At 33.5% G+C, this 20,745-nt stretch overlaps 1 protein-coding gene across 4 annotated transcripts in view; it reads left to right on the top strand.

Moving 5' to 3' along the window:
* Positions 1–20,745, top strand: part of HMCN1 (hemicentin 1) — a 454,683-nt gene that overhangs the window by 290,702 nt on the left and 143,236 nt on the right. For all 4 annotated transcript variants that reach the window (XM_055319154.1, XM_055319153.1, XM_055319155.1 and 1 more), the window contains exons 37-41: positions 9,760–9,861; positions 10,712–10,888; positions 11,745–11,896; positions 13,008–13,131; positions 17,577–17,752. In XM_055319154.1, coding sequence (XP_055175129.1) covers positions 9,760–9,861; positions 10,712–10,888; positions 11,745–11,896; positions 13,008–13,131; positions 17,577–17,752 — 731 coding nt within the window. The remainder of the gene's footprint in view (positions 1–9,759; positions 9,862–10,711; positions 10,889–11,744; positions 11,897–13,007; positions 13,132–17,576; positions 17,753–20,745) is intronic.

Here is a 20,745-nt window from a genome sequence, read left to right as displayed (position 1 = left end):
CCATTCATCTATTATTGGACACTTAGATTTTTTCCATATCTTGGCTATTATGAATAATGCTGTAGTGAACACTGGAGGGCATATATGTCTTTGAGATAAATATCTTTGAGATGCTATTTCATTTCCTTTAATTATATACCCAGAAGTGGGATTGCTGGATCATACGATAATTCTATTTGTAATTTTTTGAGGAGCCTCCATACTGTTTTCCATAATGGCTCTACCAATTTACATTCCTACCAAGAATATACAAAGGTTCCTTTTTTCCCCGCATCCTTACCAACACTCATTTTCTCTTATGTTTTTTATAATAATCATTCTAACACGTGAGGTCATATTTCATTGTGGGTTTGATTTGCATTTCTCTGATGATGGGTTGTGTTGAGCACCTTTTCATGAACCTGTTGGTCACTTCTTAGTCTTTTTTTGGAAATATTTCTATTCATGTCCTTTACCCATTACTTGATTTGTTTTCTTACTATTGAGTTGTGTTAAGTCTCTTATGTATTTCAAATATTAATCCTTTTTCAGATATATGGTTTGCAAATTTTTTCTTCCATTTAGTGCATTGCCATTTTCATTGTCAATTGTTTTCTTTGCTGTACAGAAGTTTTTTAGTTTGCTATAGTCCCACTTGTTTATTTTGCTTTTGTTGTTTGTGACTTTAGTGTCATATCCCAAAATATTATTGCTAAAAATAATGTTAAGTATCTTTCCCCTTATGTTTTCTTCTAGGAGATTTTGTGGTCTCAAGTCTTACATTTAAGGCTTTAATCCATTTCATGTTAATTTTTGAGTACCACACTGTCTTGGTTACACTGATTTATTTTCATATATTAAGCCAACCCTGCCCTCCTAGAACTAGACCCTCTTGGTCATGGTGCTTAATTTGCTTGATATGTTGATGGATTCACTTATTAGTATTTTGTTGATTATTTTTGTATCTGTCTTCATAAGGGAATTTGATCTGTAGTGTACTTTTATTGGCTGTCTCTGTCTCATTTTCTTATCATAGTACAACTGGCTTCTTAGAATGATTTGAAAAGTTCCCTGCTTTATTTTGAAGGAGGTTTGTGAAGGATTCGCATTAATTTTTCTTAAATGTTTCATAGAATTCCCAGTAAAGCCACTTGGGCCTAGCGTTTTCTTTGTGGGATGTTTTTTATTACTGATATAATTTTTAAATTTTTATCCAGCTATTCAGATATTCTATTTTTTCTCGAGTCAGTTTCAGTAGTTTATGACTTTAGAAATCATCTATTTCACCTAGATTTTCTAATTTGTGAGCACACATTTATTATATTCCTTCATCGTCCTTTTTAATTCTACAAGGTTGAATTTCATTTCAAATTGTAGTAATTTGGTCTTCTCTCTTTTGTTGTGTCTTGGTTGGTCTATCTAAAATTTTGCCCTTAAAAAAAAAAATAAATAAATAAAAATAAAATTTTGCCCTTGTTTACCTTTTCAAAATATCAGGTTTTAGTCTTATTTATTTTCATTTATCTATTGTCTATTAATTTATGCTCTAATGTTTATTATCTTCTTCTGCTTGTTTTGGATTTACTTTTCTTTTTTCTGGCTTCTTAAATTGAAAGGTTAGATTATTGATTTGAGATTTATTTTGAATATAGCTGTTTATAACCTACATTTTACTCTAAGCATTGCTTTATGGGTATCCCATAAGTTTTGGTATGTTGTCTGTTTATTTTAATTTATCTCAGGGTATTAACTAATATCTCATATGATATATTGACCACTTGTTTACTTAAGAGTGTGTTACTTAATTTCCCAAATCTTCTCATATCATTGATTCATAATTTATTCCATTGTGGTAAGAGAACATGCTTTGTATGATTTTAATCTTTTTAAATATATTGAGACTTGATTTTTGCCTATCTTATAGTCTGTCCTTGAGAATGTTACATGTGCATTTGAGAAGAATGTGTATTCTGCTGCTGTTGGATGGAGTGTTCTATGTGTATTTGTGGTTTATACTGTTGCTCAAGTCTTCTGTTTTCTCTTTGATTTTCTGTTTAGTTGTTCTACCCATTACTGAAACTGAAATATTAATGTCTTCAACTGTTATTGTTGAATTACCTATTTCTCCTTTTGATTCTGTCAGTTTTTGTTCTGTGTACCTTGAGACCTCTGTTGTTATGTAAATGTTATAATTGTTACATCTTTTTATGTGTTGACAGTGTCCTTTAAAATTGCCCCATTTTGTTGCTAATTTTGTTTTAAAGCCTACTTTGTTTGATGTTAGTATAGCCTCTGGTTTTTGTTTGGTTACTATTTGTATAGTATATCTTTTTGCAACCTTTCACTTTCAACCTATTCGTATCTTGGACTCTGAAGTGTGTCTCTTGTAGACAACATATGATTGAGTCATGTTTTTATTTTTTAATTTTTAAATCCATTCTGTTACTCTGTGCCTTTGAGTAGTGTTTAATCCATTTACATTTAATGTAATTACTGACATGATAGAGTTTATGGTCTACCATGCTATGTGCTTTTTATATGTATTGTGTCATTTTGGTTTTTATGTTTCTCCATTACTGCCTTTTTATATTGAATTGCTATTTTCTTGTGTACCATTTTATTTCTCTTGTTTATGTTACTATATTTTAAAAATTTATTTTATACCATTATTCATCATGATCCTATCAATATTGACTTGTAGTTATTGATTTATGCTGCTGCCTTTTAAATCAGAAGGGGAAAAAAGTTATGCTTTAAATATACAGTTTTACAGTTTTACTGTCTTTACTATTAGTCACTTCTAGTGCTCTTTATTTCTTCATGTGTATTAGAATTACTATTTCTTTGCAGCCTGAAGGACATTTAGTATTTCTTGTAAGGCTGGAGACTAGCAATGAATTTTCTGTTTTTTGATTTTCAATGAAGGTTTTAATTTCTCCTTCAAAAGGATAGTTTTGCTAAAGATAGAATTCTTTGTTGATAGTTTTTTCTTTCAGGACTCTTAATAAGTCTCCTAATGCCCTGTGGCCTCCATGTTTTTTGATGAAAAATCAACTATTAAACTTATTGAGGTTTCCTGTACATCACTTCTCTATATTGCTGCTTTTAAGATTCTCTTTTTTATGATGTATTTTGGTGTGAGTTTCTTTGAGTTTACCCAAGTTGGACTTTGTTGAACTTCTTAAATGTGTGCATTAATGTTTTTTCCAAAGTTTGGGACGTTTTCAACCATATATCTTCAAATATTCTTTTCTCTCTTGCCTCTCCTTTGGGACTTTCATTATGCATAATGCTTGATGGTGTCCCACAAGCCTCAGAGTCTCTGTTCTCTTAATTTTTGTTTGTTCTTTTTTCTTTCTACTCCTAAACTTGGATAATTTCAATTAACCTATCTTTAAATTACTGATTCTTTCTTCTTCCAACTCAAATATTGCACTTTTAAATTTCGGACTTTCTGTTTGGTTCTTTCTACAATTTCTGGTTCTTGATGAATACTCTCTATTTAGTGAAACATCATTCTCCTACTTTCCTTTAGATCTTTAAACATGTTTCTTTTAACTCTTGGGATGTAATAAAATAGCTGATTTATTTTATTTTTTTAATTTTAAGTTTTTTTTTAAGAGGGAAAGAAAAGGGAAGTGGAGCAGGGGATTGGGGAAGAATGAAAGAGAGAGAGAGAGAGAGAGAGAGAGAGAGAGAGAGAGAGTGAATCTTAAGCAAGCTCCACTACCCAGCACAGAGCCTGACACAGGGCTCAGTCTCATGACCCTGAGATCATGACATGAGCTGAAATCTAGAGTTGGATATTTAACCAACTGAGCCACCCAGGCATCCCTTTAAAAAGCTGACTTAAAGTCTTTGTCTAATAAGTTCAATATCTGAGCTTCCTTATGGATATATTCTCTTGACTGCTTCTTTTTCCAGGCATGGACCATTCTTTCTTATTTCTTTGCATGTCTCATAACTTTTTGAAAAGTAGAGATTTTAAAAGTAATGTGCTATAAAATGACACAACATCACAAATCATCAAAGGAATGCATCAAAACTACAATGAGATATCACCTTACACATGTCAGAATGGCTAAAGTCAAAAACACAAGAAATACCAACAGTTAGCCAAGATTTAGGAAAAAAGGAACACTCATGTGCTGTTGGTGGGAATGCAAACTGGTGCAACCACTGTGAGCAAAAGTATAGAGGTTCCTCAAAAAATTAAAAATATAATTACCTTATGATCCAGTAATTCCACTATTGGGTATTTACCCAAAAAATACAAAAACACTAGTTCAAAAAGATACATGTACTCCTATATTAATTGTAGCAATACTTACAATAGTGAAATTATGGAAGCAACCCAAATGTTCATCAATAGATGAACAGATAAAGAAAATGTGATATTGTAAGATAGATAAGATTGTTGATAGATAGATAGATAGATAGATAGATATAATGTAATATTACTTAACCATAAGAATGAAATTTTGCCATTTGCAACAACATGGCTGCATCTAGAGAGTATAATGCTAAGTGAAATAAGTCAGTCAGAGAAAGACAAATATCATATGATTTCACTCATGTGGAATATAAGAAACAAAACAAAAGAACAAAGAAAAAGAGACGAGCCAAAAAACAGACTCTTAGCTATGGAGAATAAATTGGTGGTTGCCATCAGAAGGGAGGTTACTTGTGACAACAGTGCATGAGTGTTCCTTTTGTGGTTGGGGGAATGGATTATATAAGTGAAGGGGATTAAGAGTACACCTACTATGATGATCACTGAGTGATGTATATAATTTTTTTTAATTTTTTTTATTTACTTATGATAGTCACAGAGAGAGAGAGAGAGAGAGGCAGAGACACAGGCAGAGGGAGAAGCAGGCTCCATACACCAGGAGCCCGATGTGGGATTCGATCCCGGGTCTCCAGGATCGCGCCCTGGGCCAAAGACAGGCGCCAAACCGCTGCGCCACCCAGGGATCCCAATTTTTGAAGCACTATATTGTACACCTGAAACTAATATAACTGTGCATTAACTATACTAGAATTAAAAAATTAAAATTAAAAAAGTGATAATATAATGTGGCAGTTCTGGAAACCATTTTCTCTTCTTTCCATAATTATTATTGTTGTAGTTGTCACTGCTGTTGCTGGGTGTTTGTTGGTTTGTTTGTTTTTGTCTTCTGTTTATTTACTTAACATGTGGGTGGAATACTGGTACTCCCCAAGATAGTCACATCTTACTCCTAGAACCTGTGACCATGTTAGGTCACATACCTCATAGGAATTAAGAATACAGATGGAATTAAGGTTGTTAATCAACTGACCTCAAAATAGGGAGCTTACCCAGGATTATCCAGGTAGGTCTGCTGTAATCAGAAGGACATTAAAAGTGGACGAAAGAGGCAGGACTTCAGAGTGATAGGATGTGAGAAAGTTTTATGAATCCTTCACACGTTCCCATTGCTGGTTTTAAAGATGGATGAAGGGAGGCCACAAACCAAGGAATATAAGTGACCTCCATAAATTGGAAAAGATGAGGAAATAGATTCTCCTCTGCAGCCTACAGAAAGGAACTGAGCCCTTCTGAGACATTTATTTTAGCCCAGTGAGACTGTTGGACTTCTTATCCATAAAACTATAAGATAATAAATTTGTATTGTTGAAACTGTCAAGTTTGAGGCAATTTGTTGTGAAAGCAAGACGAAACTAATATGGTGAGTTTTCTGAACAATTTCTGTAAAGTCTGTTTTTACAGATTTTAACCTGCCCCAGGGGAAAAGGTTGTTTGCACTAGAAAACTCTGCATCTGATTAAATAAAGACAAATCCTTTGAGTGGGGATTTCCAGGGAAGGACCAGACAGGTCAAACAGTGGCAGTTTTCTAGGAATGGTGCTCTTAGGTAGCTCCTAACCTATTCTGCCTCTTTCAGTATCTGCTAGGTTCCTTTTTCCTCTGTGGTTGCTAGGCTATTTGTTTTCAAGGTTACTGCTGATCTGGGGAAAGAGTGCTGGGAATAGAGGGAGATAAAATGCCATGAAACTTACTGTTCTTAATGAGATTTAGCTGTTTTTCTTGAATAAACACTTGTTGGATTGTTGTAAGTCTTTGGTTAATTTCCAGAGTTCTGAAAAAGTTGATTTTGACAAATTTTCCAGTGTTCTTGTTTCTTTTATGGAGGAGTGGATTTTTTGGAGTCCTTACTCTGCCATTCTTGCTGACATCTAATCTTGTTTTCTTTAAGTACTTAAGGGGAGTGAAAAATAGCCAACCCACTCCATAGCTGTTGCATTTCTTACCATAATGTTTTATTGCAGCAGCTACATAGTCTGTCAAAGCCTTCAGTGATCACTTCAGAAGGCTTCAAGTGAGTATTTAAAAAACCGTTTTGAAGGAATGTGCCATGGATTAATTATTTTTCCTTTTCAGTTGGAAAAGTCAGATAGCCATATTTAAAGGTCTTTTGTCCCTAAATATCATGTCCTTCATCTGAATTCAGTGCAGAAAATAGAAACATTCTAGGCATTTCAAGCTGGAAGAGTTAACTCATTGAATTAAATGGAGACAGATACTTAAGGGAAGATTGATTGGGTTTTAGGCTTTGTCTTCAGGAACAATCTCCAGAAATACAGATATTTACCCTTGAGGACATATTTTATTTTAAACTTGTTGAAAACCAGCTTTGAGTTTCATTGTCTTTCGTAGTTGTTTTTGCTTGTTTTCTTTGGTATTGTCTTCTGTTTATTTTATTATTTCCTTATCCCTGACTACTTTTGGTTTATTTTATTGGTTTTTTTTCTGGATTCTGAATTGAATGTTTAGAACATTTATTTTCATTGTTTCTTAGTTTTTGATATGTTAATTAGGGCTCTAGGATTTCCCTTGAATACTATACTATACAGCTAGGTGACACACTGTTTTCATTTTAATCAATCTCATTCTGTTTTATTTTTTTCTGATCATATACTTTTGTCTTGATTTCCTCTTTAATGAGGTTATCCCCCTGTAAAGAGCTTTACATTTTTGTTTTTGATTTATACTCATTTTTGTTAGAGTTTTATTAAATTATGGTTACAAATGCTTTATTGAGATTTTGTGGCCTAATATGTAGTCAGTTTTGAAAATATTTCTGTTGGCATTTGAAAACAATGTATATTCCTTGTTAACTATGTGTATATATATGTGTATATATATATATATACACATATATATACACACACACATGCACATATACACACACAATCTGAATGGGTAATTTTATTTTTCAAATTCTTTAAAACGGAATATAACTCAGCCATTAGAAATGACAAATACCCACCATTTGCTTCGACGTGGATGGAACTGGAGGGTATTATGCTGAGTGAAGTAAATCAATCAGAGAAGGACAAACATTATATGGTCTCATTCATTTGGGAAATATAAATAATAGTGAAACGGAATAGAAGGGAAGGCAGAAGAAATGGGTAGGAAATATCAGAAAGGGAGACAAAACATGAAGACTCCTAACTCTGGGAAACGAACTAGGGGTGGTGGAAGGGGAGGAGGGTGGGGGGTGGAGGTGAATGGGTGACGGGCACTGAGGGGGACACTTGACGGGATGAGCACTGGGTGTTATTCTATATGTTGGCAAACTGAACACCAATAAAAAAAAAATTATTATTAAAAAAATAATAATAAATAAATCTCTTCCAAATAACAAAAAAATAAATAAATAAATAAAAATAAAACTTAATTTTTGTTTCACTATAGTCAATTCCTGAGAAAGATGCACTAATAAATATTACTTTTAGATTTTCCAAAATATTCATGCTCTTTAACAATTCTTGCTTTGTTATTCAATGCATAAAGCATTGTCATTATAATGGATTCTTCATGAATCATGACCTTTTAAGCAATAGAAAGCATGTTGCTTTGTTGTGTTTAGTGATTTTTGCTTAGTATGCCAGCTTTTCAGAAATTGATGTCACTGTGTTGTCCTGGCATATCTTTTCCCAGCTCTTTATTCTCAGTATTTTTGCGAGTTTTTTATTTATGGTCTTTATCGACTTGAACTTTTTTATTAAAGAAAAATGTTGGCTGACTCTTGATTTCAGTTCAGGTCATGGTCTCAGGGTCATGGGATGGAGCTCTGCATTGAGCTCTGTGCTTATTGAGGAGTCTGCTTGGGATTCTCTCTTCCTCTCCCTCTGCCCTTCCCCATCTCTCAAATAAACAAATCTCCGAAAATAAAGGGGATGACTGTGTGGCTCAGTTGGTTAAGTGTCTGCCTTAGGCTCAGGTCATGATCCCAGGGTCCCAGGATTGTACCCTGCATCTGGCTTCTTGCTCCTCCAGGAGTCTGCTTCTACCTCTCCCTCTGCACTGCCCATACTCTCTCTCTCTGTTTCACTCATAAATAAATAAATAATAAATAAATAAATAAATAAATAAATAAATAAATAAATAAATAAATGAATGAATGAATGAATAAATAAATAAAATCTTTAATAAATAAGTAAATAAAATACAAAAGAAAATAATATTAACCCAAAATTTGTTAACTCTTTGTCTATTGAGTAAAATAATGAGCTCATTCACATTTATGCTCTTGATTTACATATTTGATTTTATTTCTTCTTATTTAGTTCTAATCATTTTTCTTGTTCTCCTTTCTCCCTTCCTCTTCCTGTTTTTACTAGATTAATGAATAGATTAATTGCTTTATGGTATATAGGGTGGGGTTGAAGGGCTCTAATGCATTCAATGAGCTAAATTTAGCAAATCTTTAATATGTAGTTTTTCTATAAACTTCAGATACTAACCTACATCTACAGCATCTTCTCATAATAAGATAAGGCCTCTAGTTTACTGGTGAATTTTTCATCCTGACATCCTTCCTACACTCCTTGAGATAGTTTGGAAACATAAAGCATTGCTATTCTATGTTGCTATTCCTTTTACACTATGCTTCTCAAACTTTCCAAATTCCTACTTTATTATATGCACATTAAATAATAGAGTAGCATTATCTGTGATATTTAAAATTAAAATGTAGTTTTCTATTTTATTTTACTAACAATTTAATTATGACTTTTGTATCAAAAGAAAAGCTAATAAACCAAAAAAAAAAAAAAGATTCTAATTTTTCTGAAATGGCTTAAGATAGTACTACCCAAAGATAAAGTCAGATATTTTGAGAAATACTGATTTCCCTTTTACTGGAAGAGGTCAAACGGGATAGCGTCTTGTTAAAGGCAATTCGTCATCAAACCAATCAGATTACTTGAAGTAAAAAAAAAAAATAGCCCTTTAACTTTCTTTACTACCCCGCTAATCTATAATTCTGAGGATTTTCCTGTTTGAGTACAGAAGAATGAATGATACTGAAAACCTATTAAGATCTTTTTTTTTCGTTCTTTAATTCTACTTAATAATATACTTTTATTACAAGTATATCAGTGTAAATATGTGAAAGAAAGAAAGGAATGATAATTTCTACTGAGCAAATAGTTTCCATTTAAATATCCTATTTAGGGATCCCTGGGTGGCGCAGCAGTTTAGCGCCTGCCTTTGGCCCAGGGCGCGATCCTGGAGACCCGGGATCAAATCCCACGTTGGGCTCCCGGTGCATGGAGCCTGCTTCTCTCTCTGCCTGTGTCTCTGCCTCTCTCTCTCTCTCTCTCTCTCTCTCTCTCTGTGAATATCATAAATAAATTCTAAAAAATTAAAATAAATAAATAAATAAATAAATAAATAAATAAATATCCTATTTATGTGAATCAATATGTTTGGGCTTCTTATAGAACCACCTAGTTTGGAGGATGCAGGGAAGATGCTGAATGAGACTGTGGTGGTGAACAATCCCATTCAGTTGGAGTGTAAAGCAGCTGGAAATCCCTTGCCTGGTAGGTTCACGTGTGGACTCTAACTTACTGACATTTTAAGATATCTGGGAAAAGCTAAATCTGTTTATGAGAACAATATAGTAATTACTAATAAATGAAAGATTATAGAACACATTACAAGGGTAAAGCATTGATAAGGAGGATATAATTAGGATGATATTTTGAATTTTCAATGTTTCTAACTGCATGAAATAATTTACCCATTGTTTACACAAGGTAAAAATATGTGAATAACTAGTTGTCTTATTGTCCTCACTGTGGCCACAAAACCCACAATGGTAGTTTTTTATACATTTATGTTGAAAACTATGTTTTTTTCTCTAGTTCAAATCGATTATGTTTATAAGTCAGTCATTTAATGAGAGTATTATTCTTTTTGTTGATTCTCATCACTGGTAAGTTATTAATATGAATCAATAAGAATATAATTTTTAGTCTAATAGTGTATATACTCTGGTTTTGATTGAAAGCATAGATAAATTTTAAAAAATTTTTATAGATGAGAGAAATATATACAACAAAAAAGTATAGAATTGGTTAAAAGTTTGCTATCAAACAATATTGATACATTAGAGATAACAGAATATTTGCTTTATAATTTAATTTTCAATACTTTTATATTGGCATGACTAGTCATATTTTTCTTAGGGTTACCTCCTCAAAAACCAATTCTAAAGACATATTTAAACTGATTAAACTTGAATGATAAGCATAAGAACAAAGCAATTATTAGTATTTTAGTTAAGCTCCAATTTAGTGGTATTGAGCTTTATTTATTTATTTATTTATTTTTGGTATTGAGCTTTAAAAGAAAAAATTTAAATAGACTTGTTTCTTTTTCCCCTTGCAGCTATTAAATGGTACAAAGATAACCGTCCACTCTCAGCTTCCACCGGTGTGACTTTCTTGAACAGAGGACAGATTGTTGATATTGAAAGTGCCCAGATCACTGATGCTGGCATATATAAATGTATGGCCATTAACTCAGCTGGAGCTACAGAGTTATTTTACAGTCTTCAGGTTCATGGTTAGTGCCACTCCCCTAGACTCTTCCTGGGATAAAAATGCATTCAAAATGATTAAGTACTTCTATAAAATTTCAGTGTGAATATTTTACATAGTGTGTTTTGTCATCTTTATTTAAAGGTGCAGTGCTATAAAACTGATGACTGCTTTTATTTCCTGATTCCTATTAAAATGGTCTAGTTTCATGTGCTGTTGAACGTGAGTTTGCTTTAGATGAACTGTTGAAATAGTCACCAACGGTCTTATCAGCTAATGACAATAACCCTGTTTGTAAATATTGTCTATCAAAATCATAGGTTTTGGTCAAAGAAAGATCTTAAGTTATTGTCTCTAATAATGCTTTTAAGACAACTTAGTAGTCATGGATACAGTGGAGGAAGACACATACACACAAGCATACACACTCCTGGAAATCAAGAAATAAAAATATACTTTGGGATTAAAAACTGGATTTCCTAAACAAAGTACCAAAACCTCCTTCTCCTCACTTATAAAATGGAGATACTGATAATTAGACAGTAGATTAGAATAAATGATATGAAAGAACTCACCAAACTCACCAAAACAAAACCATGAAAAACCCACATGTGAAAACACAACTGTCATTATTTGAGGTGAAATATTCTGTGATGTTAATATATCTTACTTTTTTAAAAAATATTTTATTTATTTATTCATGAGAGACTGAGAGAGAGAGAGAGAGAGAGAGGCTGAGACACAGGCAGAGGGAGAAGCAGGCTCCATGCAGGGAGCCTGATGTGGGACTTCACGCCCTGGGCTGAAGGCGGTGCTAAACTCCTGAGCCACCTGGGCTGCCCAATATATCTTACTTTTATTTATTTTTTATTTCTTTTCAGTGCCCCCATCGATTTCTGGCAGCAATAGCATGGTGGCAGTGGTGGTTAATAACCTGGTGAGATTAGAATGTGAAGCTAGAGGAATCCCTGCTCCAAGTCTGACCTGGTTGAAAGATGGAAGCCCTGTCTCTAGTTTCGCTAATGGGATACAGGTACTCTCTCATTTCTTAAGGACACTCTACCACAGGATTTGGAGAATAAGAATTAACAAAGGTTATCCAAAAACATACACATACACATCCATAAATACCATAGCCACAAAACTGGGATTTCTAAACAATTCTTTAAAAGCCCAGTATATCTAAGGATTCTTCTATTCCATATGTAGGTACTATATTTTGACCATTTGCTTCACTTTCTACTTACCTCTCTATCCTCATTCCCTACCAGCACCACAAAAGATAACTTGTACAAATAAATGTTCATCAACAACAAAAACAGGAATTTCCTCATAAAATTTATATTTAAATGTTTGGAAACATTACTGAGTTAGAGAACCATATACAGTATATTTAATTTTACAAAAACATCAAATTATAAAGTAAGAAAAATGAGAAAAGCAATCTTGTAGAAATGAAATTTGAATCTGAAAAAGCAGTTTAAGTGCTTCACACTGACTCAAAATTATAGAAGCACATAGATCTCTTTTAAAGTGTACTTTTATTTTGTCTAGCAGATTTCTTAGTTCTCCCACAATTCTACTTCTTTAGCTTTTCTCAGAAATCCAGTGCTTGCAGAATTTGGGACCATAGAATATCCAGTGTTAATGTCATTATTTTAGAAGGACAACTAGAACAGTGGAATAAAAGAGCCATGAACGTGACTGATTAATTTATTTGGCTACTACTTCGCTATTAATTATAACTTCTTATTTATCCTACCCAAGAAAATTAGAAGGAAGATTAGCTCCTCTTATTCCCACTTCTCATCTTTCTCCTCTGGTGGCTTTCCTTCTCTCTGCAGTAAGGATGGGATGAGATTGGACCTTCACTTGATTTTGTATATAAGGACTTGTTTTCAGTGGTTATTACCAAGTTTGTTCTGGCTTTTTACACTCTTCTTTCAAGGAGAAAATGAGAAATAGATTATATGATGCTTTCCCACTTTAAAATACATAAGTGGAAAAATAAATAAAATGCCCAAGTGGAAATCTTTCTGAAGGCAAATGTCAATTGATTAACCTCAGAAAACAGGGAAAAAAGACTGTTTACATATGTTTCTTTAAAGGGCATGTTGGCTATTTGTCTTTCTTATCATTGAAAGGTTCTATCTGGAGGCCGCATCCTAGCACTGACCAGTGCTCAAATCAGTGATACTGGGAGATATACCTGTGTGGCAGTGAATGCTGCTGGGGAGAAACAAAGGGACATTGACCTCAGAATATATGGTGAAATATTTTAATAATTATTTTTGTTCTGATAAAAATGTGTTTAATTCCTGAGATCATTGAGGAAGTTAAGGGAAGTTGTTGACAATAAAGAACCATGAGCAATAGAGATGATATTACAGTATTAATTCTAATCAAATTCTACCTTTCTGCCTTACATTTGACTTTATGTGATTTTCCTTTATTAAAGTTCTAAGAAATTAAGCATACATCCAGCATGCTAGGCATTGGTTTCATAGAATACTCTAAAGAACATGACCATGGAGAGTAGCTTTGCAATTTGGAAGATATAATCTTCTCACTGTTCAAGTAGCTCTCTTAATCTATTCTTAATCTAAAAGCTTTGATTTTATTACTCTTAGGTTATATTTATAATAAGCATATTTTATAGTCAATGCTACGTCTTTAATTAAAGACTATTGAGAAGCAAAAGTTAAGCACAAATTTAGAGAAAATTCAAGTTTTTTTCTACCCATGATACAGCCATAAGTTACAAAAGGAAATGTCTAATTCTATCACAGCAAAAGTCCTCTCGAACAAAGTTCAATCCTAATTTACCTGCATTCATAGAATGTGTTTTTTTCATTCCATATTTTAGTTTACCTTAGCATTAAGAGGTGTTTTAGGCTTTTTTTTTTTTTTTGGTATCTTATTTGCATTATATTCCTTTGTCATGGAATAATGGAATTGTTTTTCCATGGACCCTCAAAGAGTAACTGGGTTTTTTTCTATTTTAATTCCAGTATAATTAACATACAGTGTTATATTAGTTTCAAGTGTACAATCCTAAGTCCCACTTCACTTCCACTCCTATTCAATATATATATATAGATAGATAGATATAGATATAGATATAGATATATTTTTTTTTACATCCAGACCATGTGGGTTGACTCCTCCTTACAAGTTTGCTAAAAGTAAATGTAATGATCACAAGTAACTTATAAGTCATAATTTTTTAATTTAAAAAACACAAGAAAAACCACTTTGTTGCAACATGGCTAACTTAGATGTCTAATTGTCCTAAAGTGGCTCAGTTGGCATTAGTAAGCTACTGAAGGGCTCTCTGTGCTCCCTCTGTTCTATTGCTTCTGTAGTTGCATGGGTCCACATCTAGTCTCTAGCTTTGGTGCTCTGTGTCTGAGATAACAGATGGGTCTAGGGACACCTGGGTGGCTCAGTGGTTGAATGTCTGCTGTTGGCTTAGGTCATGATCCCCCAGGGTCCTGGGATCGAATCCTGAATCAGGCTTCCTGTGGGGAGCTTCTCCCTTTGCCTATGTCTCTGCCTCTCTCTTTGTGTCTCTCATGAATAAATAAATAAAATCTTTAAAAAAAAATAGGTCTAAAATACCCAACCTAAGGGAATCTACTACTTCCCTTAAATCTAATTGGGTCATTTTTATGTTTTATGAAGAATTGGAATGCTGCTAGTCTGAAATATCCTTAGAGAATGATTCAATCAGTTAATCTAAGAATGTGATACAAAATCTCCTTCAATAATTATCAAACAAGCATAGGGTTGACATGAGTATTTTCTGGGTTTCAGTCAGCAGTGAAAATCTGGGATTGGCTCCTTCTGTTTCTACATGGGTTAGCATCAAAAGTATACCAGAGAGACAATAGAGAGTTGATATTTTCCAGGAGCCATAAAAATAAACATCATTATTTTTTTTTATCATTTGCCAAAGCATTTCCATACCACCCTTTTAGTCTGAAAAGTGGGATCTTTCCTCTGTTATAAAAGTCCGATGGCTAGTGTATATATATTTAGCATTTGAAATATAGATGCATAGCTTCTGTGCTCCACATTAGTATTATTTCTTTTTTTTAGTATTATTTCTATATATTATATTCCTATATTCATAGTAATAATCTTGACAATCTCATGTCTCATTGGAGCCTAATGAATATTCAACCCCAACAGCCAATCGCCTTCATATTAACTTTGTAGACTGTGGCGGTGATAAGAGGAGTAGACAGTGGATAAAATAGCTTTCCCTACGATTATAACAGTAGTTCATTAAAAAAATTTCCCCTGGTATAAATTCAGAGGATATTTTACCATATTCTAGGTGCCATAACAAGAGAATTGGGTTTTTAAATGATTGAGATTCCTATTGTACCTTTTCTTTGAACCTCAGAGAACTTTGTCTAGCATCTCAACAAGTGTAACCCTACAGCAGTGCTGATTTTGATAATTAAATTTAACAACTGTAATTTGTAGGATGAGAAACAGACACGATATACCCCTTCCTAAGCAATATAACCACAAAGCTAAGTAGGGATAACATCTAAGGAAGCTGAGATCTAAAGGGTAGAGGCTTGTTCTCTTTTCAGACTAAACAAAAAGTTGGAAATGAAAGGACAGAAAACATAGATGCATTTCAGTAATATGTATCCTCAGCTATAATTAGATTTACTTATTATGTTCCTTAAGAAACAAATACTCTATTGTTTTTGCATTTTTCCTCTCAATTAAAAAAAATCTGGTTTCTTTTTGAACTTGATTCAACTCATTTAGCCATAAAGAAAAATAATTGGAGAAAAAATATTTGGAAATAAATTAACATTCTGCTTTCTTGAATTATTTATGCCTTTTACTTCTACAAGCGTCATAAAGAATTCATGCTCTTTTATAAATGCTATAAATACTCTAAACATATTTTTATACAGTTATGGTACTTTTTTGTTCACTGAGACCAGATTTTACCTGAAATTACTTCCAAGATGTTAAATTGGCTATTTTACTTAGGGCTTTCTGTGCTAAGACTGGTGAATGTATCTGTTTTCATAATATCTTAGAAAATAGCAGTAATTGTGCTGAATTTGCTAATATGTGGCAGTTTTAATCTCAGACTGGTTATATATCTTTTATCTCATGTGTCACATATTAAAAACAATACCACTGTTTTCTGTTCCCCATAGATTACTTTAAGCTTATTGAGAGCCAGATGTCTGTATGTGCTGTTAAATTGAGCAGAAGGAATATCAGGAATCTCTGCACAAATGCTCTGTTACTCTATTCCAGCTATTGTGCATGGCATTTCTTTGCACCATGGCATCAATTCCTTTGGATTTAGCACAGGTCCTACATCCAGATACTCTATAAGAAAGTGGCCTTTAGTTTACATGCCTTCCTTCTTTAGGAGACATGGTAGCAGAGAAACCTCCTGGTTACAGATCTGCAATGTTACTTGTCAAAACCTATTGCATTTTGCCACATGCTACAAGATCCAATCTGAAACAATGGCTAATGAACTATAATAACAATCCTCACCACAAAAATCTTATTTCTATCAAAGCATTTGGAAAGTCCCTTAGGATTCATTTCAGTGCAGCATAACCTTTCTTACCAAAAAAACACAAATACTCCAAATATGGTACATTTCCTACAATCCTGAATAGTTATGGGATTTAGTGAGAAATGGCCAAGGAAATTCCTCTCTGTTTTTTTTCAGAGTGGCCCTCTTATAACAGGCTTGATTTCATCGTTAGTTTGTGTTTTTTGAATTATTATAAATACAGTCCTGAATGAGTCCTTGAGAGGTTATGGAGCCCACCCTCTCATTCTTGGCAAGACTGTACCTAAACCATCTGAGACAAATGATTGTTTATTCTATATTTTAATACACCCAAGGGAAGGAGATTCCTTAGACTTCTCCAAGTACACATTTCAACATCTGACAAGCTTGATAACCAGGGAGTTCTAATTTTAATCTCATTAAAATTTCAACTCATTTCCTCTTTTTATGTAATTGTATGTTGTACAGCTGGTCATTGCTTTCGTTTTGTTCTTTATTGTGTCATTTATCCCACATGGTCTTTATTCCATAGAAAGCTGGCAAGGCATCATGGAAAACCAAAAAGGGCTCTAAACTGCAAGTCAGAAGACTCCTAGCTTTGCCACAAATTAGTCATATTATTTCAAATAAGTTACCGTCTGTCACCTACCTACTTCATGTTTTACACACTGTGAGGCAGGACTAGATGGTCTCTTTCAACTCCACTTTTTTTTATTTTGCCTCCGTGTCTATAAAATTTATTTTCTTTTGCAAAAATATAAACAAATCTCAAAATGTATGTATGCTTTTAATTATTGTTATTTCCAGTGTTTCATGAGTAATTTACTACTTTGGAAATCTTAAGCAGTAACATCTATTTCAAAAAGTTTCTGAAATAGGCACTTGGTGAGAACTTCCAGTTCTAAAACTTCTTAAAATGAAAAGTTATTGAAAAGTATTTCTGTTCAATAGGAACATGTTAATCAGGGATTTATTAATACTTGATTCTAAGCCAAATAATGCAAAGAGGGTATGTTAGAATTATTGTGATCCTGCATCTCAAAAGAACTAATAAATTTATTTGTGTATGTCCTGATGATTAATAAAGATAAGCAGTGTGCTGGCCTGTTTTATCCTGAAGAAAAATCCTTCTTTCACTTAGTTCCACCAAATATTATGGGAGAAGAACAGAACATCTCTGTCCTCATTAGCCAGTCTGTGGAGTTACTATGTCAGAGTGATGCTATCCCACCACCTACTTTGACTTGGTTAAAGGATGGCCGCCCCTTGCTGAAGAAACCAGGCCTCAGTATCTCTGAAAATGGAAGTGTGTTAAAGGTAAGGCTATAGATTCATTTACTTCCTATATTATTCCTAAGCTCATGGCTTTGATTTTAAACTTGCCCATCTACAAGTGTTCTAATTTCATCGTATAAAATTCTAGGTACCCTTTTATTAATAAGGTTTGTAGTATTTTAAAATTTTATGCTTAGTAAGATTTAGATATTTGTCTATCCATATTTGTAGCCAGAAGCCATCCAGAAATGCTTCTGGGAAAATATTATAGAACTCTTGTAACGAGTGCTTCATTTTTAGTCATTCACCCATTCTAGATGCTCTGCATACCATGTGAAATATAGACATATTTCCTACCCTCAGTTTCTTCCAATATTGCATAAATATATGAAAATTAACAATTCCATGGAAAATGCAATAAGTACTAGAAGTCTCATTACTTATAGTAATTACTTAATTACTATTTGGATGGTACAGATAATACATTTTAGGAGGATAGCAAAAGGGGAGGCTATGTTTGCCTGGAAGTCTTAGAAGTCTCCTTGACTTTTTATGTGTAAATGGGACAAAGGGCCTGATTAAAGAAAGCAGGTAAGCTAGTGTTCATAATAACCCTACAGAGAAATTGAAAGAAAGGGAAAGAATGGCTAAGTAATCTGTCCATAGTTACTAAGTGTCAGAAATGGGATTTGAATACAGGGAGTATAGCTTTAAAACTCATGCTACTAACCATTATTCCACATAGCTTCTTGGTAAAGGAAGACTATTACTCACATACAAAGAGAGTCTTGAGAAGTGGATGATGGTGTCCACACAGAGGAAGCTGAGAAGCTTATATAAGGAGAGCAGAAGCGTGGGAGAAAATGAGAGGGAATATGAAGTGTGTTAGAGGCAATGAAGTAGAGACCTTAGGGATTATGATCTGTAATAGAGGATCTGGGTGAAGAAGGAAAGGCCAGAATAACTGATAGGAAGCATGTAGAATGAGTCAGTTGAGCTATATAGGGGGAGAAGAGCAAAAAGCACTGGCCATGCTTAGAGGCAGACCCAGAACTCTAGAAATCAACTGGTAAAATTCTCAAACCAGTGAAGAAATCGGGTCTATTGAATCTTCACCATCATCTTTTTTCTGGCTTCCCAAACCAATTGGGATCTGTGCTCTGAAGAAATCAACTCCTATACCCAAAACAATTCATGCAAATCTTCAAGCAGGTAAAGTAATAGATTCTTACCGTTTTATTTTGCCTGGAACACACCAGGCAATCAATAAATTTTTTTAAGTTTTTATTTTAATTCCAGTATAGTTAACATACAGTGTTGCATTAGTTTCAGGTGTACTTTTAAGTGTAGTGATTCAATGTTTCCATATTTCACCCATTCCCCCACCCACCTCCATTCTAGTAATCATCTGTTTGCTCTCTATAGTTAAGACTCTTGTTTCTTGGTTTGTTTATTTCTCTTTATTTCCATTTGTTCATTTGTCTTGATTCTTAAATTCCAGATATGAGTAAAATCATTTGGTATTTGTCTTTTTCTGATAGATTTCTTTCATTTAGTATTATATTCTCTAGCTCCAACTATGTTGTTGCAAATAGCCAGACTTTATTCTTATTTATGGCTAGATAATATTCCATCCCAATAATATCTTTATATGTCATTTGCCAATATCTTCTCCCATTCCATAGGTTGCCTTTGAGTTTTGTTGTTTTCTTTGGTGTGTAGAGCTTTCTATCTTGATGAAGTCCCAGTAGTTTATTTTTGCCTTTATTTCCCTTGCTTCAGGAAATCTATATAGAAAAATGTTGCTATGGCCAAGACTTATCAAAACACAACAAACACCACAGAAGGACAAATAATCATAAGATAATATTATGAAAAATTATATGCTAACAAACTGGGCAGTCTGGAAGAAATGGACAAATTACTAGAAACATACAAACTACCAAAACTGAAACAGGACCCATAACCAGCAAAGAAATTTGAATCAGTACTCAAATATCTCCCAACAAACAAAAGTCCAGGGCCAGATGGCTTCCCAGGGGGAAGTTCTACCAATCATTTAAATAAGAGCTAATACCTGTCCTTCACAAACTGTTCCAAAAAATAGAAATGGAAGGAAAATTTCCAAATTCCTTCAATGAGGCCAGCATTACTTTGATTCTAAAATTAGACCAAGACCCTAATTAAAAAGAGAATTACAGGCCAATATCCCTAATGAATATAGATGCAAAAATACTCAATAAAATAATAGCAAATCAAATTCAGCAGTACATTAAAAGAATTATTCACCATGACCAAGTAGGATTTATTTCTGGGCTGCATGGATGGTTCAATATTCACAAGTCAATCACCACATTAATAAAAGAAAAGATAAGAACCATATGACCCTGTCAATAGATGGGGAAAAAGCATTTGACAAATACGGCATCCTTTCTGGACAAAAATCCTCAACAAAGTAGAGATAAATGGAACATACTTCAATATCATAGAGATCATATACAAAGGACCCACAGTTAACATCATCCTCAATGGGGAAAAACAAGATCTGTTCCCCTATGGTCAGGAATAAGACAAGGGTGCCCACTCTCACCAGTACTAGTTAACCTCATGCTGGAAATCTTAGCCTTAGCAATTAAACAACAAAAAGAAATAAAAGGCATCCATATAGTCGAGGAAGAAGTCAAACTCTCATTATTTGTAGATGACATCATACTGTAGGTAGAAAACCTGGAAGACCCAAAAATTGATAGAACTAAGGCATGACATGAATCAGCAAAGTCACAAGGTATATAATCAATGTACAGAAATTTGTTGTATTTCCATGCATCAATAAACAGCACAAAAATGAATCAAGGAAGCAATCCCATTTGTAATTGCACCAAAACTATGAGATACTTAGGAATAAACCTAACCAAAGAGGTAAGATCTGTACTCTGAAAAATATAGGACACTTATGAAGGAAATTGAAAAGGATATAAGGAAAATGGAAAAACATTCATGCTCATGGATTGTAAGAACAAACATTTTAAGATGTC

Source organism: Nyctereutes procyonoides, unplaced genomic scaffold, assembly GCF_905146905.1.
Source record: "Nyctereutes procyonoides isolate TBG_1078 unplaced genomic scaffold, NYPRO_anot_genome, whole genome shotgun sequence".
Taxonomy (NCBI): domain Eukaryota; kingdom Metazoa; phylum Chordata; class Mammalia; order Carnivora; family Canidae; genus Nyctereutes; species Nyctereutes procyonoides.
The sequence above is the reverse complement of the archived record's forward strand: the minus strand, read 5'-3'. Positions and strand labels throughout refer to the sequence as shown.